General features: G+C 42.3%; 1 protein-coding gene across 1 annotated transcript; it reads left to right on the top strand.

The window, feature by feature from the left end:
* Positions 1 to 19,167: 19,167 nt before the first annotated feature.
* Positions 19,168 to 22,714, top strand: id4 (inhibitor of DNA binding 4). The gene is made up of 3 exons (XM_079562133.1): positions 19,168 to 19,735; positions 20,265 to 20,330; positions 21,870 to 22,714. The coding sequence occupies exons 1-2, from the start codon at positions 19,334 to 19,336 to the stop codon at positions 20,310 to 20,312; spliced, it is 450 nt and encodes a 149-aa protein (XP_079418259.1). The 5' UTR covers positions 19,168 to 19,333; the 3' UTR covers positions 20,313 to 20,330; positions 21,870 to 22,714.
* The last annotated feature ends 552 nt before the right edge of the window (positions 22,715 to 23,266 follow it).

Here is a 23,266-nt window from a genome sequence, read left to right as displayed (position 1 = left end):
GAGATAAGTTTGTGTTTACTGCCATGAAAAACTTTAGATATTTACAGGAATTGGTTGGTCTCAAAACCTTGCGACAAGACGGTCTTTGGTTCGATCGACGACTGTTTCAAGTTGATGTTTTCTTTGTGTCTGGGTGGAAAGACATGCACACACCGGTTGATATGAAGTCTTTTATCCACAACCTGACGCACGATCGAAACAAGGGCCCGTCCACTGCTCCTGACAGTTGTTTTGAGTCTCTGAGACAAGGCCAGCTTTTATTGCAAACAGTAAATCAAAAACCCTATGTACAGTATGATTACTTGTGTACCACAGTTGCAATTGTGGAGAAACAGTACAGACAATATAATATAAAACACTTTAACCTGGAACCAAATAAATTTACGATAAGCTGTTTCACTTATTTCACTGATTCACAGAGAAAGTAAGCAAAATAAATGTAAGTCGCTGATCTACAGGAGATGTTCCAAAGTGATATTTACATTTTTTAATTGTGTTTATTATTCCCCCCCCCATTCACTGGTCTGGGCCATTTCCCACTTTAGTCGCCGAAACAAAGCAGGTTGAATACTTGAATACTGTTTGTCCACAGCACTTTGAGGGGGATATGTGTTTACTGTCCATATGGAAAGTTGGCAGCCTATACAGTGTTTCATATTTTTGTGTGTCTTCACTGCTGCACGCCACATAAATATTGTAGTGGCTTCTTAACCATTCTCCAGAGTCTCCTCCTGGCAACTGCCAGTGAATAATGCATAATGGAGATGCAGGAAAGATAGTGCTTTATTGCAGATTTGAAGTATAATCTGAGCGGCTGGCCTCAGCTGGGGAAATGGTGTTACGTGTTGTGGACCTTTTTACTGTCTGTGTTTTGATACATTTAAATAATTGAGTTTATCCGCGTTTTCCCTGAAGCTAAAAGAGAATTGTTTTTATGTGGTAAAAGTAGCACACGTCGATAGCATCAGAGAGAGCTCTAATCAGAAATGAGGCGGATTTGGCATTTTGTGTTTTATTTCTCGCTGCGATTGGTGTTTCCATGGTGATATAAATCATTTTGTTTCCTCTTAACAATGGATCAAATGGAGCTAAAAACAGAACGAAAACAGCCTTCTGCAACTGGGCAGCTGTGTGCTCAAGAAAGTAGAACCAATATTTCTGTAATAAAGGATATAGATTACTTTAGGTAGCCTCGAGTGGCACTGTTACAAAGTCTTCAGTGTTATTAGCATGTGGCAGTACCTGTGAACATGTGACTGTCATGAGCAGAGAAGTCAAAGTCTTCGAGTACAAATCTAAATGCATAGTTCGAGGTTTGTTTGTTTGTTTGTATTTGTTTGTTTGTATACTTTATTGTCCCCGTAGGGAAATGTGTCTTCTGCATTTAACCCATCCAGGTTTCCATAAAAAACTGCCATGACATTAGCGAGAAATAAACACTTCATGTATTTTCAATTTTTGCACACTAAAATCAGCAAGCTTTTCAGCACTCAGTAAATTCTCACATTTAAAAGCTTTCCCATCTCTGTCTATAAGTCTACATTTCCTGTTTAATTTAAATAATCTCCCACAAAGCATCTGTGATTTATTTTTGCTTCTATTTCCGGATCATAACGGGTCACCCAATTTGTGCAGCAATATTTTCCCCATCCTTTATTTATTATGATACAGAATCCCACTTCCCCCACACACACACACACACCACTTCTGAGCAACATATCTTTAAAGCGCGATAACAAAATCAGCAGAGAGGAAAATAAGTGCATGTAGGGAAATTAACTGTGCGGAAATGGGTCGACACTGGGCTGGTGTGAGCTCAAATTGACTGGGTCCTCCTTGAGATATAGTGGCACTCTCTCTCTTTCCATCTCTCACTCACTCTTTCATCTAGTAAACAAATGTCGGAGATCTGAAGCTTTCCCATAGTTGTTATGCTAACCTTGGAGAGCACCGCCACTACATTAGCATTTGAAGGAGCTAAATATTAGCTAAGAAAGAGAGCGGCTCCCATTTAGAGGCATGAGAAAAAGTGAGCTGCCTTTGGTACCTCACCATCTGTGCTGGCTCCTGGCCCCGAGCTGAGAATACAAGAGGAGACCCGTAACCAGAAGAGGAATAGAGAAGGGTAAGAGTATTATGTACTCATGTAAAGTGAACATTGTTTTACTCACATACTTGTACACTGGTTGATCCTAATCAAGGAAAACAAGTTTTAAAGTCTTTACTAACTGTGGGACCTTTGATGTCTATCTGTAAACTTAAAATGAATTAGTAAAACTGTATGAAGTTGGAGTTTGAAGATTCAATCTGTCATCACATAAACAAGCTGTTCATCACAATTGCATTGCAGATTGCATAGATTTGTCTCTAGTCATGAGAAATTATACTATAACTAAGTAACTTGTTTACCTTGATAAATCCTTTTCGTAGTCCCTCTGGTGGTAATACAAGTGTTAATGTTGTTGTTGTTTTGATAATCTCCCTCTGTGTCTCTGGCCAGAAAACCCCACTTGCAGTTTTCCCTGCTCCGACCCGGAGTCACCAATACGCACTAATGGAATCACAAAGAAGAAGCTAACAGGCTAACGGGTAAAGCAGGGGTCACCAACGTGGTGCCCGCGGGCACCCAGGGGCCCTTTGGGGCATGTCCAGTAGCCCTTGGGACTTTTTCTAAAGTGTAAAACACTTCATTTTCTTGAATCTAATTCTTAAAATTACAGTTATTTCGGTTCTTGTGACTCAGTATGAGTTTAAAATAAAGCTATTTTAATATAATATGGGGTCAATATCCTATAAGTGAACAGTGTTCGTTTAAGTCTTTAGGATTTGTTTTTAACTGGTAGCCCTCGAACAACTTAATGCTTTTAAAGTAGCCCTCAGCTGAAATAAGGTTGGTGACCCCTGGGGTAAAGCAAACAGCGGGCTAGCGCCACTTAAACAGTATTCACAGCCAAGTTTGAGTGAAAAAAATGATCTCCATTGTGTCACTGGATGTAAAATATCCGTCTCTGCCTTTGTCTTTTCTGTCAGCGTAGTATTTACTCTCACGTACAATTATAATGGGTAAAAAAACGCAACATGCTACAACACCTGCAGTGGCGCTTATGGCCTCTAGGGGCATGAGTTACTTTGTACTGCTTAAAGAGTGGTTCTATCACACCATCAGTTGAGTTACACCTTAAAAAAAAAACTACCTCAGACCTTTTTAACTAAAATACTATTAACTAAGTAAATATTATGTCTATTCTAAAAAATAAAAATTCTCAAAAACAACTTAGAACGTCCACAGTAACAGCTAACTGCTAAATCATTTGGAAAACATAAAATCCCTAAAACCAGAGGAAGAAACCGCCTTGGAAGCATTCCTCGTGAAAAGGATGTTTTTGAAAAGGCTTCCTGCCGCTTGCTCCAGCGACACATCCAGCATTTCTCTAATTGGTTGATCCCGTTTGTCAATCACGGCCACCGGGAAATGGCTGAGATCACACTCGCTCCCAGATTACATCTTTGAAAAATCTTTGAAAAGAACGTAGTTCGGCAGGACAGGCAAACAGGCCACATTACGATTCAGGAATCAAACTCACCATCTGAGGCGAGAATATTCATCTCTGTGCCACGGTATGAGATTAGAAATATAAATACCTTTCATTTTAAAAGGCTACTCAAGTAAAAGTAACTCTTCTGCCCCCCTTGCCTCTCCCCTCTGTCAAAATAAGCCACATGTATTAAGTGAAGACAGGCTCCAGTGCCTCTCTCCATCCAAATAAAGCTGTTTGGACTCAAAACCAAGAAGGCAATTTTCCATGACAAGTGTGCTCTGGAGAAGGAACTGTGCGATAGTGGGAAGGCTGCTGGAATGTGCGGGATATAAAACTCTGAAATGAGACAGAAAGATACACACACTTCAAAGTACGTGGAAATGTTTAAACTCAGCTGGCTTTGAGGACATGCCATATTGTTTGGGCTTCACGGAGGAGATACTAGCTTTAAAACGCAATTCAGATCGAATTATTAAAAATGCTCCTTTTTTTAAAGTGCAAATGTATGATAAAGCTCATAATTTGTCATGTGCATTTGACCCATCCTACAATGGTGAAGGCGAACCCCACGTTTTTGATGTGCAAGGATAGTCTGGAAAATAAAAGGACATTCATTGATACATAGCTACTACGAACACTTGTTATAAATATGTATACTTGTATTTTAGAGCGTTGTCATCTGTCCAGGCCAGTATTGACACAGCGTGTCTGTGCTTGATGGTTTGACCTGACAGCGCCATGAGCTCCCTAATTATCTTCCCTGTTTGTGTTGTTTCAGACACAGACCCTGCAGCCATGAGAGCTGGTGAGGGCCCGGTGTGGGGGGTCAAAGACTACAGCCCTTCAGCTGATTACTGCTGCATCTACTACCACAGTGGACACACCTGTTACACTGCCCCTGGAGGTGTGGAGGGGAAGGGAGCATGAACACCCCTGAAGCATAAACAATGAACACATCCGACCAGGGGCACGCGGCAGCCACCCACCCACACACACACACACAATATAAAGGCTATAGGGCTGGTTTTTACTAAGAGGGCACAGACCATGATCCAATCTGTGCTGTATTCTCACCGCATTCCTATAATGGGATTTAAAAGCCCCTCCCCCATGATGTATGATCTTTGTAAAGGCAATGAGAAGAGGTGGAGTGCCTAATGTTATGCAGTCAAATTAAATACAAAAAGGAATGCCTTATTCTGTTGTTTTTTTTGTCACCCTCAAGGTTTTATTATGAAGGAACTAATACAGTGCAGTGCCACTTATGTCCATGGTCTTTGATGCAAATACAATCTGCCTATTGCAGATGATGAAGATTTGCGGCATTGTCACCATTGCAAAAAGTGAAAACATGTATAGAAAAATGATTGAATTATCTATAGACTCTTCTCTTCTTGTACGATGTCTCTTGGCACAGTTGCCCTTTTGCCGACTGCTGAACAGTGATAAATCAAAGACAGTGTTTACTGGCCGGACCAAGGATCGGTACGTCAACCTTCTGGTTAGAGCCAAAAAACACTCTAAACCCAATGATCAAGCCCAGATCTATGAATAAACTGCCTGGCCAGCCCGACGCTCCTCCTTTCTGTTCAAACGAAGAACCGTCTGGGCAGCTGCTGGCAGCCAAACATTTCACGATTTTACCCGTATTGGTCCACTCACGGACCGAGAGGTGAAAGTTCATTGCACCAAGTGATGGTCATCGCACTCTTTCAAAACATCAAAGATGGCGTGCTACTGATACACTGTTCTTCTGTCTTGATTTAAAGCAACAATCAACGTTGTATTGGCAGACATTAATATTTACTGAAAAGGCTTCCTGCAGCTTGTTCCTGTGTCATATCCGGTGTTTCTTGGTTGATGCCGTCTGTCAATCACGCCCACCGGGAAATTGCTGAGATCACGCTCGCTCCCAGACTACATGTGTTTAAATAAGCATGTACTTTGGCAGGCCAGGCAAAATAAACTTCATGACAAGGGAAAAAGATGGGATGTGCCCCCCTCAATGGGGCTAAGCTCTGGACTCTGTGGTGGCCATGTGAAAATGATGTGTCATGCTCCCTGAACCACTTTTTCACAATGTAAGCCCGATGAATCCTGGAATTGTCATCAGGGAATATGCCCGTACACATCGAACCCGGGACCTTCTTGCTGTGAGGCACGAGCACTGGGCTGCACCACTGTGCCGCCCAGGTAGTCAGCTGATCATTCTTAGAGCACATAACTGCAGACACCCCCGATCAGAACAGTTAAATCCAGGTGGCGACTTTTATTTTTTTGGTCAGGCAGTGTATTTTGAAGCGGTCAACTGAAGTTTGTTTATTAGTAAGAAGACAGTGTGTTCAAATTACTCACGAAATATTTCAAATTCCTTTCCTTTGACAATAATATTCTATTGGGATTAAGTTTAACCTATAAATCTGAAGTACTTCTGATGCCACGTGTTTGCTTATCCACGCCCTTCGCTGGGAAACAGTAAACCACCAGACCATCGAAGGAGCAGATTCAACTCTTCTGAGTTCACCTGCATGAAATAACACTTTGATATGACTCAATAACAACAATATGCATAACAGTATCCATTAGTCAATAGTTGTACACGATGTGCCGCAGTGGTCCGTAGGTGACTGGACACACAGTGTCAGTGATATAATGCAAAGTTTTCTTTTCTTGTCCTCTCTCCCCTTTGGGCTTCCTCTTTTCTCTTCTCAATGACATTCCTGTGAGCGATCCGTGGTGGTATCATGGAGAAGCCGGGTGTGTGTCCGCGTTTAGGGGTCGCCTCTGAGAAAGGCAGGGAGCAGATGGCGGGCTTTGTCATCGCTCCGTCCTTTCAGCCCTCTGCCAAACTAACCAACTCTCTCTTCCCTTCTGTGTTCGTCTTTTTCTCCTGCGTCGCGGTGGCATTACAGGCATGTGAATGGGCCCCAGCCTGGTAGGTATGGACCTCCGCGACCAGATGGTGAGATTATTTAGAGCAATTAATTCTTTGAGTGAATCAGTGGGAACATGTTTGCAGCAGGGATTTTAGGGGGAGCACAGCTGAATGTAGTGAATGGCATTCCTCCTTAAAGTCCCTCCAAGGAAAGGAAAGTTTAGAGAGGACATGGGTGAGATGGGAGGGAGTTTGTGGAGAGGACAAGAGGAGCGGGGCAAGAAAGCGCGCGCAAAGTATGAGGCGCCTATGGGAACTTTTCTTAATGAAAGGGACTGAAGGGAATTCCACATTCCACAGATGCATTCAGTAAATACATACATGGGGAAGACGGCTGTGAGAATGACGTGTCCCAAATGTTTATCAGTCAAAATGATGAATGTTAATTAAATAAGCGACGTTTACAAGTAGCATCTCGGTATAGTTTGTTTTGTTTGTTTCAAGTTTGGAGGTGGTGGATATGTGCAAACTTTTAACATCACAAAGTTGGTGGAATATCATTGTTAAATTGAGTTTGTGATTAGTTTAGCTAAACTTACAACTGGTAGCTTCTCTGTTGTTTGTACTGTGTATGAGCATAATACTTTGCATGTCGGCTTGTGAAACTTTTTAATGAATTGTTCTTGCATAATTCATTTGAATTTTGAACATCAGAACCATGCACTATGAGAGTAACTAGAAGCTGATTAAACTCTCTCTGATTTTAGAAGATATGTTTACTGTATATGCAGCATAGGGAGAGGTGTGGGGAAGGACAACGAGCAGTAAACCAGATTAAACCCAGGTGACCTGCTGTTTTACACACACCACCAGGTCAGGGCTTTAGCCGTTTGTGCTGCTTTCACTGACCTTGTACATGTTTATAAACCTACAAATAAAATACATTGATTTACCTCAAATAATTAACTTTGTCTTTTATCTCTGATTAATGACTAAACCAGGTAAACCATCAGAGAGGCTGCAATCATAAATGTATCAAAAACAGCAAGTAACTTTCAATGTTGAACAGCCACAGAAAATATCAATCCCAAGTCTTTAAAAACATATGAAGCCCATGTGAAGAGCTGTCCACTGTGATCAATCAACTTCTCACTCACCCAGCCTGTCATGTGCCAGCCTTTCACTGCGGCGTCTGTTGTGCTAAGTATCTGCGCGCTAACATAAGGGCAGTAATCCGTTTGCACAGGGCTTCATAGACCCCAGATGACACACGGGTCGTGGGGTCGAAGCCCTCATTGACTCCTGCAGCTCGTCCTCCTTCACAGGACACTGGAGGAATTAGCATCTTTTTGTTTCTGATGGCGTCCCACTCAAACCTACTGCTGGGGCTGAGAGACCAGGGTGATGGACAGACTCACTGAACAGGTCTACGGGAATGTGTGCGGCGAGATTCGCTTGATCATCAAACTGATATGAATGTATTTGAATCGAAGATAAGGCGATATTTTACCTACGAGTAAGCCCTGACTAATGTCTTCAATAAGATACAATCCTTTTCCCCTTTGGATCACTGTACCAAGATTTTGAAATCTACTTTAAAACATGTTCCACAATCTAAAATAATCAATAATAAGAACTTAAAGCCAGGAACTCTTTTGTTACTGCTTATTTCGAACTGTTGATATGTTGCATTGTTGAATTTGGCGTTAGGGTTTGGGTCATTATGTTATATCATATACTGTATATTATGTTGTGTCCACTGTAATGTGTCAATGTCTATGATATTTCATTTTCCTCATTAGGGGAAAAATAAAGTATAATATATCTGTCTGAAATACAAAATTCACTTGCTTTTAGTCAAGCGGACAATTTCTGTGTGAAACAAATCTGGATTTATAGGGGTTTCCCGTTTCATAAACAGAAACTGCTGAAATGTCACTTTCCACTTCAAGAAAGAACCTAAAATATTTGTAACAATGAGTTAATCCAAACATGTCCGACACCAAACTTACCGGTCCAATGTTTTTAAGAACAGGTTCAAAAGCAACGTGGGCTGCTGGGCAGGTCAAACCAGTCAGGCAGATACTTGAGCATAACACACAAAAAGGTGCATCGTTTTATATCGTTTGTAGAACAGGTTACTTTCTTATCCCAATGATGACATTTCCATTCAAGGTTCAAATATTTTTGTTCTGCTCATCTTCTGGAATTAGCTTAAGTTTATTAACTTAGTCCATTGTTCACTTTCAGATAATGTTAGCTGTCACTAATAATTAAGTCTTAGACAACATTTCTACAAATGACAAACTCATCGAGATTAATACATGTAAAACTGTGGATCTCAATCTGTGGCGCAAGTACAGGTTGTAATCTTTTATTTCATCCTTTTATTATTCTTGTTTTTAATCATTATGTAATCTTTATGATCTGATTCTTTTGAGAGTTCACACTTTGCCGTTGTGTGTCACTCACTCAGACCATAACTGAGACCGCTACAAAGGAACGAGATCATGATGTAATTTTACCATATCGCCAATGAAATCTGGATGAAACAGTGTGTTTTCTTTTGTTTCGTTCATTTTAGTTTGAATGGTCTTGGTTGAGACCACGAAAGACTGGCGTTTCATGAGGTGGTGCTCTCTGTTTAGAAAGTCCTGACAGCTTTCTGATTCATTCAGATTACTTCAAAGCTCAAATTACCTTCACTACAAATCAGTCCTTGTTAATCTATCCATGGTGGCAATAACATTCGATTTATCTTTTTGCCTTTTATAGACTGCCTCCTTTTGAGCCAGCAGAGTCCAGGGATGTTTTGTGGTCCTCATTACTCTAATCTGTTTTACATACACATTAAGTTACAAAGCATAAAATTCTAGGGCTGAGGTGAAGATACGTTTTAAAAAGCTTTGGGTGAAAAAACAGAAGATGTAAAGCGTTTTCTAGCGTTGTTTCTTGGTTTGGAATAAAAAAGCACTGGTCTTAAGTGCAGTGCCCTCACATCTTTTGTCTGAAAAGTAGGTTATGTGAAATCGACCTATTTGGTTTATGACGTATTACTCAGTGCTCTCAATGCAATACAAATCCAGCGTGCGCTCGACATGTCCTCCTTTCATCACGCGTCTCACGTGAACATGGCATGGTGTTCATTTTTTTGCATTTTTTTCTCACACATGTAGTGGATGAGTCAAAAAAAAAAAAAGAAGCAGGCCAAATTACAAAATGTTTCCTGGAGAAAAAGAGGATTGAATAGTGGCGTGTGATACCAGGCAGAGCAGCAGCTGTCCACGGGATGCAACAAAGAAGGTGCACCTGTTCAGACAGACCAAACAAAAGGCCATGCACCTCCATGTGGTGAGGTCTGCGCACAGTTTAGACTCCAAACAGACAGAGTATTACAGAGACAACATCCTGAACACCAGGTCAACAGAGTGACGAGGGCCCTGGTACGGATCTAGTTTTGGTCCGAGCTTCGTCAGAGTTTTAGTGTTGGTCCTGGTTAACTTTCTTGCTTTAGTTACCCTGATATACTCCTCATTCAGACAAGGTTATGGCTGGATTCAGTTGGTTTAATCCCAGCTAGTTCTGGTATGGGCCTATAGCCTTTTCTTCTTTTCCCTTTGGCGCAAACAAATCACCATGTTTCGGAGGTCTTTGAGAACAAAAAGGCCAAAATATTAGCCATCTACCACCCAAAGAGTTGGCCCACTGCAGTGAGTGATGTGACCAGGCCGGCTGGGCACTGGTGGATGCGGGGTGGTAGCAGCTGGGGGCATTCTGCAAAACTCCCATAGGCTCTGACACAGAGGAGAGCGGTGAAAAATGCTTTTAGACCGGACTGACCTAAATGAGTGTGGCCCAGAACTGCAGCTCCCAGTTTGAGCGGGACTTAGATGAGAATAGATCATGGAAACTAAACACGAACCCCACAGGTAGACTGCTGTCTGAGGTGGCTACTTTCTCTGTTCGAGGAACCATAGATTTTCAGTCAGTTTCAGTGATGAACAACAGAAACCGAAACCTTGACTGGAACTTTAGCTACGTTCAGACTTTTCATGTGTGGTCCTAAATCCGATGCCTGTTTTTATACGTCATCGACGCACGACAGATGTAATTCATTCTGTGATAGTCAACGCCAGCGGGAAGGAAAACAACATGTTGTCCTTGTCATCCAAAATTAAGTCTTTGTCAGTGAGGTCGCCTATCCCATCTCTGGACTCTACAGCTCCACGTTTCCCAGTACAGACCTCGCTGCCAAAGCCTTACAAACAGCCATAGCCCAAAATCCTGTTTCTCTTCCTCCTTAACACGATTTGCACCTGAATGTGTCCACGCCATTGGCTTCACATTTTGCTCAACTGTTCGACCCCCGGGGCTGTGGTTCCATCCATATTTACTTCTTCAAACACAGCACGCCGTTGTGTTCTCTTCTGCACATACGGCTCACTCTGGACACATGTGTTCAGATGGGAAATCATGATACAAGTCGCATTCAGTTAGAATTGACAGTGACAAAAGATTCTATTTCCACTACAAATACAAAGGTGGGAAGTACTTCTGAGCTAAATGGACACTGGTAGGCACTGTTCTTAGACTTTGCAGGATCCAGGTGTCGCTTTGAATAAACTCCGGCCACCTGTCGTATAATTTGGTTACGTTTCCTTTTTTGGATTACCTGTGATTGGCCGTCAGCTACGAACAGTCCCATAGGCTATACACAAAGTAGGTAGATTCAGAGATCTATTCATTCTAGGCCTACAGGCATGTCGTGGACCCAAAGGACAAAGGTACATTTTAATATCACTTCAGTAAATGTGTACCATGCAAAGTAGGACGCATATAATTTAGCAGATGTTGATCTGACCGAACAACCTGTTACTGTTTTGCAACCAAACTTTAAATCAACTTTTTAAAACAACTGTTTGTAATTTCAAGTGTTTGGTTGAAATGTGGTTGTTGCCATAGAAATAGTCTGCACTATCTTATTAGCTTGTTATTCGGCTCCATTTGAGAGTGGGTCATTGTGCAACTGTAAAGTGTGGCTCTGCGTAAAATGATATGAGGGATACTGTTCATTCTGATCCTTCACACTTGTATCCCTAAGTCTAATTCATACGTTTGGTAGTGTGTATAAAGTAGGTGTGGATGCGGCGCTGGTTACTCCGGTTGCGCAGTGTAAACAGTGGATGCACCTGTGTAAATGACAGAGGAGCCACGGTGTTTAGCCGGAGCCATGAGGGAGTAAGACATGTTGTGCAAACTGTGTCACCTGCAGAGGACAAGCACCGCCGTCACAGCTGAGGCGGACACACAGCTATATCCGCAAAGAAAGTCTACATTAATAACAACTTAAATGGAGAGACTCTGAAAATTCTTTTCAAAGTTATGTTTTCTGGGTTTATTTGAGGACATGTGCATAACCAAGGATTCCGAGCATTCTTTTGGGTACCAGCACGTTGATGTTTTCCATTTTAAAATTTTAAATAATTTAATTTATGAAAAAGCAGTACAGAGTGAGACTGGATTGGTCAGGATTTCAAAAAGGCCTAAAGCGCCTTCTGCAAGCAGTAATGGAAATGGCACGCTAGAAAACAATGAAAACAAGCTTTCACTTTCAGCCAAGTTTGTGGTGCCATGATGAACACATAAGGATTTTGGGCTTTAGGCCTTGAAAACACTGTTCACGTTATTGGAAGTGTTTTGATCATAGACATAATATTAATAGAGTCTGTCCCCTCACCCGTCCACGTTTGCCATAATAACTACGTTTGAGGGGGAAATCATGGTGGATTTACAGACCTCTCCTACAATGACGTAGCATGTTCCTAAACAGGGGATAAGGACGGGATCTTCACTCTAGACTCGGCCCTCGCGGGACACATAGTTTGGTCGTAGCCACGCCCGCACCATTAGCTCTAATGCTAACGGCCCGTCAATCAAAGTTAGTATACTTTAGTATACGGGAAAAAAATTCTTACAAAAAACAGCCTTTACAGTTGCTTAAAATGTGTGGAAAGTGCAATGCTAACTAATAGAAAACTAGCTTGTTTTGTCGTCCACATATGGAGGTACTGCAGTCGTGGTCTTAAAACAGTGCAACCGACGGCCATTGGTTTTAACCCTGGGCTGTGTATGCTTATGTATGCTTGTGTATGCTTTTGCGGTTTTGCTGAGCTTTTGTTGAGGTGGATCGGAAGTGGTCGCAGTGACGTGCATAATGTGTCAGAGACCACCACACGGCGGCAGGCGTAGCCACCATTTCAGAAGCTATAAACCTGTCAGAGTAGCCTCGTCTGAGAACAACAGTTGATTTTATTGATTTATTGGTTTATATTTGGTCAGGACAGTGCATGTTAATGAACATGGAAACATATGTAAAAAACACATCAAACACACTATTGTACATTTTTTTAGTGGTGCCTCCGTGCCGCAGGTCTGATGGAGGTCATATAGTCAACCATTGGGCAGAGCAAAGGCCATGCCACCTTTGCTCTGCCTGATCCCATCAGAGCTCGAAAACTAACAGGGCAGTGCCTGGCTGATACTTGGATGGAGACCATTTGGGAACACCCGGTAGCCTGGGTGAATTTAATGAGTGAGTGGTTGGTGGTGGTCGCAGGGGCCAATGGCACAGACTGGTTGCCGCGCTCCCATCAGTCTACCCCAGGGCATCTGTGGCTGCAACAGTAGCTTACCACCGCCGAGCATGGCGTGAATGAATGATTAATACAGGGTGGCGCTTTGAGAAACTTGGTAAAACAGGCTTGTAAAGCGCAACACAAGTGTAAGCCATTATTATTATCAAACGTGTAAGGCAATAGGCTTAAACTTTCATATCTTTTAAAATAGTCATTAAAAAAAGACACATTTTGAACAAGAAGACACAGTGAATATATTAAATGCAAAAACATCTCTGCACAAAATTCCTTCCTTGCATCAAATCCTGTGTGCTTTTTGCTTTGTTTTGTAAACTGTTGGGCAAACGGCAACAGCTGGGCTGGATGGCGACACCAGTGTAACCACAGACACACAGGAAGCTATAGTGACCCATGAGTCAGAGTAAAACTAAAAGGAGAGAAGAGAAAAGAGGAGAGGAGAGAGTTGGACTTGGGAATGGGAACACTGTCACCTGGGAGGCCTGCCCTGGCACACTGTAGGTTTCATATGGAGCGTTTGTGTGTGGACGGCTGACACAGTTTCAGATCATCGGTTCATTTAAGAATTACAAAGACCCTGTCATGGTTAACAAGCTATAGAAAACTTTAAGAATATTTCAAAGTCTAAATCAGAAGTATAATCATATCGGTTACTTAAGATGTCCACACAAAACAAGCAACATTCATTCACTTTAATAAGAGATCATGTGTGCTTAAGTAATGCATTTAAGAGAGACAAGTTAGTCTGAATTAGATCTACTTTAGACCTGGTTCAGTCCTGATTTAATTTTAGTAGCTCTTTGTATTTTATGTGGTACATGAAACCATTGTCATAGTGTAACCACAGCCAGATATTTGGAAAAATTACCATAAAGTCTTTTAAATATAGTGTATAAGTATTGTTATAGTGAAATAATATGATATTCACAGTACGTCGATTTAGCAATAGATAACCTCAAAGAATCAAGCAACGTATGAACCACGTAACCAATTCCTAAAAAGCCACTTGAAACACCGGTAGTCGTGCTCTGAAAATTAAATAATAGCTTTTGATCTATGCATGTTTATGTTCAGTGTATCACAATAATCACTGCCTTTCCAAACTCCTTGAGTGTGACTTTTCCATTAACTCACCATATTCTTGTCTAAATTAATGACTGTGTTTATTTACGCCCTTCTGTACTTAAACTTGGAGCTTTTGGACAGTTAGCGGCCTTCAGTTCAAATGGATGCATATGTGTTTTTTTACAGCTTTAGAGGAGGATTATTTATAATTGCCTTCTGCCCTTGCATCTGGATAGCACGCTGTACTCTATATAGTTGTACTTCGAGGTCTAAACTCATAAATCAGCTCACTATTTAACCTTCCTAAGTAAAGGCGTTTAGTACGTTTTTAGCTGTATGTCCTTGATGTCTCAGGTAAAAAAAAAATGCTTTCGGAAACACATAATCAACGAGAGTTAGGTGTTATTGAACTTTACTGTGGTGTTGGTCCAACTAGGTTTTACCTGCGTTTCATAGCCCGGGTGGAATAGGCACAATACAGGCAGATCTTAGACACAATTCTCCAATCACCTCCAATGCATAGTCACGAAAAAGTGTTATGAGCGGGTGGGCATCAATCTGCTATGGATGGATTACAGTCACATGACATTGGACTTTTTGCCATTCAAAAGATACACATATATTGTTTTGTACTCCTAATTGGAATTTGTGATGTGGTTGCCAGACTAAACTGCAATGGCACCGGTTATAAGATTTCATCACATCGGGTCGAGTGTTCCTCAAAGAAAAACAGAGCATCTGAATGAAACATATCAGCGATCAAAGATAAGAGAGAATTGTTTTACAGATAAAGCCAGTCTTTAAATAAGGCTTCAATTTCCAAATCATCTTTTTTGTCAAAAGGAAGTTATTTGCAAAGTCAGAAAAAATGCTAGCTATAGTTAGAGTATCTTAAAGGAACAGGCCACTGTTTCTCCATACTGACATATTTTCTTACTTGGGATTAGACGAGTTGATGCGCACCTGTCTGGTCTTTGTGTGTGCGCTCAGTCACGCAAAAAGACCAAAGATGTTGTTGGCATTTAGCCTCTCACAGCATATTCCTATGGGCCCAAATGGGGGTGAAGTTAGAAGCGACCAAGCGCTTCCACGTTTTTTCTATTTAAATACGGTTACAAGAGCAGTTACACAATCCAAGTATAGCTACACAAAATTAAACAAAAAGGGGTACTATATTGTAAGGCGTAATAACACATTAGCAGCACTTCAACGTCCGGGCAGTAATATCTTCAGAATTCTTCAGGAGTGAAGGTCTTTTTGCGTGACTGAGCACATGCACAAAGACCAGACAGGTACGCATCAACTCGTCTAAGCTCAGGTAAGAACATATCTCAGTATGGAAAAACGGTGGCCTGCTCCTTTAACACCTTTTAACATAAGACCGGTCGCACTTAACTGTACTGCACAGGAATAAGCATAGTTAAAGGATGGAAGAGAACAGTGAGGGTTTGCAAGACTGTTTCCATATCCAAGGAAAGCGGTCATTCCGAGTTAGGATTAGAATTTGGGTTAAGATTTATGACATTACTGGGAAATAAAGGTGGAAGGTGAGCATCCTGTTGCAATTAGCAATCACCATACTTACTATTACACTTTGAGGAATCATGCAATTTTCATCGTAATACCATATTCTTACTGTGCTCCCAAATGCTGTTGTCCTATGGCTTCTGGACACACTGAACTTAAGTGTTTGTCTGTGGTTCTCACTGTCGAAAGCTGTCTCTCGTACATGTGGGAATAGCAGGATCACATCTGTTACCTCGCACTGTTTACCACAACCCTGCGCTTTTGCAAACGCATCCCTTTGCAACCGCGAGGCCACATTGTGCCATTCATTTGGCACAAGAAGAGTCACAATTCTTTTTAGTGTAAGACCTTATCCATCCGCTATCTTTACAACTGCACACATAAGCAGGTTTTGAAGTTGCCCACTAGTTGACTGAGTTGTCTGCATCTTTTTCTGTAGCCACAACAAACGCGGAGGTCCACCTATCAGGCTTATCTCGTAATGAGTCTCTGGTTACCAACTTCGGTCCCCAGTCAGCTGCGCCATAAACCTTTGGGGAAGTCACAGCCAGAAGAGCCCTCAATTAGGGAAGTAGACGGCCAAGAGTGGCACGGGAAAGCAAACAGAACAAGCAGCGAGCCAGAGATGCTGTTCACTCATGGTTCCCCTTTTGTTTGTTTTTTAAGAAACTCCTTAATGTGTGGAAGTTGAGGTCAGTGCATGCTCCGCTGACTGGGTACAAGGAAGAAGACAGGGCGGAATAGATTATAACAAGGCTAGCGAGCACAAAGAGTCAAAGATCAGCTTGTTTACATTCCTGTCCCAACACTTGAGATAGATACACAAGGCTATTGCTTCGAGATAGTGTCAAAATAACGACGTGGGATAAAGGATACAGTGTACTTAATAATCAAGATAGGAACACCGCCGATAGAATGAGCTTCACTAATTCAAGGATACACCAGATCTAGAAAGAAAAAAAAACTACCAGACACGAAGATAGTGGTAAACCACGCCTCGACAAAGACTACTCTATCAACATGCGATACAGGCAAGAGGCACCAAACCTTTTACCAACGCAGGAGAAAATTTAAATGTATTAGCCGATGTGATGTCATATTTTACATGTAAAGAGTGTTAATGGAAAGCGATGTGTGAAGAAAATGACTTATTGCGCTTTTAGAAGAACAACGTGATCTCCTGACGAACTATTGACAATCTATTGAGTTCATGATCGAATCAAAAAGTGCAACTATAGCTTATCACAATCAAACCTCTTGAAGTTTGGCTCGAGGATCCCCACTTTGAGCTCCCCTGTTTTAGACCGACACTTGTTTGTTTGATTAATAGAATTCTTTGCATAGACACTATACACAACACTTGAGTTCAACTAGTCCCACCATTGCTGCCTGTAACTTCAAAGATGTGCAGACCACACATCCAATCTTCTATTTAGGCTACTGTTGTAATGGGTTGAAGAAGACTGGACTCTATCCCAATGAGCCTATAGCGATCACACCCACCACTTCCTTGCACCATACCCGGGGAGCACATGGGCACATTACTTTGCCCAACCCAAAACCGGTACAGGCAGCCTGAAATCTGTCTCTTGTGAAGTACACGAGAAGTGAATAATATGCTGTTTGTGTTGGCTCATTTGTCACCTGTATGCCTTGCAGCCCGGCGGACCCCATGTTGCTAGTGGAAAGGCCTCCATCAAACATTCATACCAGTGCCCTCTTTGAAGTCACCCCTGGACCGGTCGCACATTTCTCAGACGAACGGTGCCTTCGCCTGGCAACGTGAACCAGAGAGGAGGGAGAGGAGGAAAACACCCATTTCAAACTATAAACCCTTTCAATATTCATGACGGAAGAGGCTGTGGTGGTTCCCATAAAATTTGGGACATTGAACCTGGAAAGTAGGTGGGTGTCATCTCTGCTTAAGTCTTAAGCCTTGGGGCTCTCGCTTGTTAAGGCTTCAAACCACTTAAAACTGAACTGAGCTAAAAGGAAGAGGGGAAAGAAAGAATGAATGAGATACAGAAGAGAGGAGAGAAAGGGCGCCGGGTGTGAATGGCGGGACGTCCCGTGAGTGGCGCCGGGCAGTCTGCCGGGTGGACACTCAATAGGGAGCGACGCGGCCCACGGAGCGGAGGAATGCGGTCCGTACAATAACACACAGACAGGGAGAAGGACTGGCACTAACAGACCTCTCAGAGCGGCATACAACACACTGTCAGCAGCTGAAAGGATCCAGCAGGGATATGAAGTCATCTTTGTGCACCAGAGAGACAATCATGAACTGTAAATGTCCCTTTGAACTATACTTTAGACCATTGTCCAAAGTGGGAGAACAGCAGTGTTTTAGACAGTGAGTTTTGTACAACCCTGAAGGAAAAATGACAAAGCTATGAGACCCGTTACTGTAACACTCAGCGAACACGAGCAAACAGTTGATCAGGAGTCACATTTGTTCACTTTGGTCAGGTGGACTCACACACCAAAGGTATTTCACCACAAGAGGGACATTCCACCAGATCTTACTATTACGATTCTTAACACTAAAATGATGCTGTTACTAAAAGAAAACTGGTTCAAACTGGAAAATGTTTTACTTTTCATTCAGACTTTGTTTGCCAACACCAGTGATACTGATTACCCCAAAGTTTGTGCACTTAAATGTGTCTTGGCTTCACCACAGAGATTTTATCACTGGGTTAATTAACTAGGATATGCCTCATATCCATATTCTGCTGGCATCAGGGTTTGGTTGTGTTTAATTGCAGAATGAAGATCAGCTAACATTATATGAATATTGCAGCACTTGTAACAAAGCCAAAGTGCTCTACTAATTTTAAGTACAGAGGCAAAATGTAGAACGCTGCCTTAATATTTAATACAAGTGAAGAAGAAAGAGAAGAAAGAACTTTCACTGCATCACATAAAGATCCAATCTATCTAAAAGGTGTGCTCTGCACTGTGTGCCTGTGTGCCACTGCAGCCTGCTGCTATTGTGCATAAATCTATCTCGCTGTTTATTGATTTTCTATCCTTTGGCTGCTGTCAGGTCAGCTCCTTTGGGACTGCTGATGCGAAACAAGACCTCTCTCCTAACGCAGGTGCTTGTGCTCTGAGTACTGGAACAGAGGGCATTCTGTGCGTAATTACGCATCACTGACTGTGCAACAACAGACACAAATAATAGCTAGTCGCGGGGAAAAGGCGAAAGCATATCGCTAAATGGAGAAAATAATGAGATTGTGAGTGATTCCTTTGTACGGGATGGCAGCACTCAGTGGACTGCTTCGCATCATCCGCCTCTGTCTCAGCGCACACCTCCTCGCAACTGGCAGCCCACCGCAGCGCGCGCGCACACAGATGAGACACGCCTTTTTCTCTCTCCTGGGGTCTGTGGGCAGAGAAGGGCTCGCTGATTGACCAGCTCCTCTCCCTCTCTCTGCGAGCTGTCAGCCGGCTGCCTGGCGCCTCCCCCCACTCCGCTCGCCTCTATAAATGAACCAAACCTCTATGCACCGCTTCCACTGCGAGCCGTCGAGTCTGAGGAACTGTCCGCGGGATGTGTTGACTTCTTCTCCGTGCTTTTTTTATTAGTGCAGATTCTCCCGTGTAGCGTGTAGCGCGTTCATTTGGCTTTTTCTTCTTCTTTTTTTTTTTTACTCCTTTACCAGAAGATGAAAGCTGTTAGTCCCGTCCACCCTCAGGACTCCTCCCACTCTTTCTTATCGAGCGGCAGCGTTGGTGGAGCCAGTCATCCGTCCGCCGTGCACTCTCTGTCGAAACACAGCGTCAACATCTCCCGGTGCAGGATGGACGAGGAGGACCTGTTCTGTCTGCAGTACGACATGAACGACTGCTACACCCGCCTCAAGCGCCTCGTGCCCACCATTCCGCAGGATAAGAAAGTGAGCAAAGTGGAGATCCTTCAGCACGTCATAGACTACATCCTAGACCTGCAGCTGGCCTTGGAGACGCACCCTTCACTCCAGAAAACACAGCCGACCGGGACATGCCCTCCACACACGTCCAACCCGAGCCGGACACCCCTCACCGTCCTCAACATTGACCACCATCAGGTAAGCGCATGAAGCTCCCCCTCCTCCTCCTCCTCCTCCTCCTCCTCCTCTTCAGCCTCTTTGTGCTTTCCTTGTCACCCTGGTACTTGCCCAGACGTGCCCTCTAATTGTTCTATACGCATCATTGTTAACCAAAAAAAAAAAAACAGGGAAAAAAAAAGAAACCGCGAGTTCAAAATATAAACACATTTTTTACCCGTAAGATTGCGCACTTGATTGCAGACCCTTTTTGATTTGCATGATAATGACGGAGCGTGTCAGAGGCCCACCTTATCCCACGGATTGGTGAAGTGCCTTGGTCCGCAGCCCACTCCACTGCGCACAATAAGGGCAATTTGTTATTCAATAGCCTATAAGAGAATTTATTATGGGGAAGGGGAGGGTGGGCAAGAAGAAGAAGATATAGCCTTGCCTCATTTTCTGCCCGTGTGCTGTATTTCATTTATCTATCCGGGGGCCTCGGCGTGTATATGTTTGGTGTCACTCGCAGTCAGATAAAGCGTGTTTTCCTTTCTTCTGTGTCTTGCAGAGGACGTCAATAGTCAAAAAGCCCGAGGACTCAATTTTATGCCGCTGAGACAGAAGCACTGCATTGGTAAGTTTGCCTTATTCATTGTTGTTCAAAGGTGTTATTTTTGTGTTATGTGTTGCTTTATGGTTGCATGTTTTTGTATTTTTTTCCCCCCCCCCACGTCAAATTCCGCTTTAAAAAGGCCTTCAGGCTATATTGACAGCCTAAGTGTTGGCGATGGACAAAGAAGAAATAATTTCATTCAAAACAGACTTGTTAATATTCAGCTTTTTTCAGCTCACGTCAAAAATAAAACACACAGACGTTTCCTCCCGCTCGGCTGAATTTAATATTGACTTTCTTATGTTTGCTTAGAACAAGCTTAAGCTAATCAAACCATCTTTACACACTGCGTGCACAAATGTGAAGCGGCCTGCAGTCAAATTTTAGGCCGAGCTTCCCTAAATTGTAAATGCGAGGCTGTGCTAACAGTAAAAAAAAAAGAAATCTATTGTTGTCCTTAAACATTCAACTGTGGAAATGCAGAAATGAGAGTGAGGCAATGCAGACCCTTTTTCCTGGACGTGTCTTAATAACAAAACTATGCAATTTGGGAGGATTAACTCGATAAGCTATTGTCCAAAAAAAAGGAGCTTTACTTTGTAAAATCATCACTGGATGCATTACTTCATTGCCCCTAAACCCCCCATCTCTACATATCTTTCCACGTAAAGTGAAAGAAGCGTTTGTTCTTTGCTGTTTTAAAATGCACTGAGCAAAAAGAGATGCAGATGAGCACTTTGAAACGCTTTTAGTGTGACGTTCTGTCAAAATGTGTATATGAGATTATCAGACCAGAATGATTACAATAAAAGGTGAGTAGGTGTACTGCTTATTATAGGATTCTCTTTCAGAATGGTGCTAATATGTTTGTTAGGCAATGTGTGACCAGGCTATAATCCTAAATTAGAGACTACGTTTAGAAATTACTCAGCTTTTATTTTCATATATACTGCATCTCTTAACATGTCTGGAAATGAGAGGATTATGACGTGCACATTAGTGATCAGAACACCCTTTAGATCAAGATCCCACTAAGCTGAATCCAGTCATGTGAAATTGTAGCAATATTCACAGGAAAAATGAAATGGGATCGAATTCACTCCCAAACCCCCTGTATTATGTTCTAATCTGGAGTAACCTGAAATCTGCAGCTGTGTCTTTGCGCAATAACTGCCACTGTGGATGTAGCAATGTGACTCAAACCTCCGCTTTCCTCCTCGGTATCCACACACCAGCAGCTTCCCATTTGACAAAAAAAAAAAAAAAAAGTTCAATTTACAACTTCCTTTTTCAAAACACGGGGCAAAAAAAAAAAAAAAACAGCCTTTAACTATGGCCGCACATGCAGTGTAAGGGAATGTGCAGGGGCTGAACCGGCGCTGTGACCCGGATTGTTTTGGGTTGTTGATCAAGCATGGACTCTGTTTTGTCAGTGGCGCCAGTCAGTCTGCAAGCAGCTCCACTCCCCCCCTCCCTCCTTGTCTCGTTTTTTTTTTTTTCTTCTTCTCCCCTCTCTCATTCCACTGTCCTTATTTTGTGCCTATTCATCCCATCTTACAGGTGTACGGCGCGTCAGCATGGACTCAACCCCACTCAACAACTGGAGGCACTATCACAGCAGGACCCCCCTCCTCCACCTCCTCCTCCTCCTCCCCCTCCAAAAAAAAACACACACACAAAAAAAAGAGAAGGATCCAACAAAAACCAAAAAAGAAAATTGACATCCAAATGAACTTTTCTACCCATGTCGTCATACGAAAAAAAAAGAAAAAAAAGACATGGACATATCTTTACTCCCCCTTCCCTCCTGAGCTGAGAAGTCTGTGAAATGTGCTTGGAAATGAAAAAAAGAAAAAAAAAAAGAAATAATCGACATAAAGGAGACTCCAGTTTCAAAGCTTTACTAAAAATCATTGTTTGGGACGTCTATTGTTTAAAATAGATGCTTTTTCGGGTTGAACCACAACCTTAAAATGTTTGTAAAGATGAAGACAAAGAAGAAAATTCTGATCGGAAGATTGTACATATGAAACGGAAATGATCTATCTAATACACTGAAGGTACTATATGCTCCAAATAGACTATTGTAATTATAAGATATTTTTATTATTAATTTTTTTTGCTTTGTCTTATGTTGTCATGTAAATATTGTGTTTTAGTGAATGCTCTGCCGGAGACACTTTCCCCCCATTTTTTTTTTTCTTTCGAATTTTGTATTATTATTTTCATTTCAATGTAGCATGTGCGGCTAAAGGAGCAGAGACGTGGACAGTGCACTGAAGCTGTAGATACGGTTCCCCACTCTCCGCATCACGATGTTCTTTTTCCACTTTAGTCCTGCTAAGCTTTGAATTTTCGTTTTGCTCCGTCACGAGGGCTGTGTTTCCAAATTGTTCCCCCCCCCCCCAAGAAGGCCCGAAATTTGTTTCCTCTTATTTGAGCACTTCTGACTTGAAGAATGATATAAAACAGCTGTTAAATGGAAGCTACTTCTTCATTCCTGTTTAGTTTTTGAATGACTCTTGAAGGCAGCAGCCCCAGCGTTGTCGTTGTTGTAAAGTTTTTTTTCATTGAGCCGAATTTACCTCACCTCCCTCGTTGCCAGTGCGAGAGGGCACTTCTTGTACATTATTGTGAGCTGCACTGTTCTGACCTTCACTGGCTTGTGAGTGAGGAGTTGTCAAAACAATTAAAAAACGTTTCCAGGAACAATCGTGTCGTGTCTCATATTTTGTCAAGGTTGGCTTTGCAAATGTCGCAAAGGGGAATTTCTATGTTAAAGTGTGATGTTCAACTTCTTTTCTTACAGTAAATGTTGCTGCGGAATAACAAGGCAACACTGAGTTATTGTTGCTTGGAAGGCCAGGCGTCAATGAAACAAGTCAAGAAGAAAGATAATAAGAATTGTCTGTCTGGAATCGGTTCTCACATACAGTTTTGAAGTTAAATTCAGCAAA

This window comes from Gobius niger, assembly GCF_951799975.1.
Source record: "Gobius niger genome assembly, chromosome: 8".
Classification (NCBI taxonomy): domain Eukaryota; kingdom Metazoa; phylum Chordata; class Actinopteri; order Gobiiformes; family Gobiidae; genus Gobius; species Gobius niger.
This window is presented reverse-complemented; position numbering and strand designations above follow the sequence as displayed.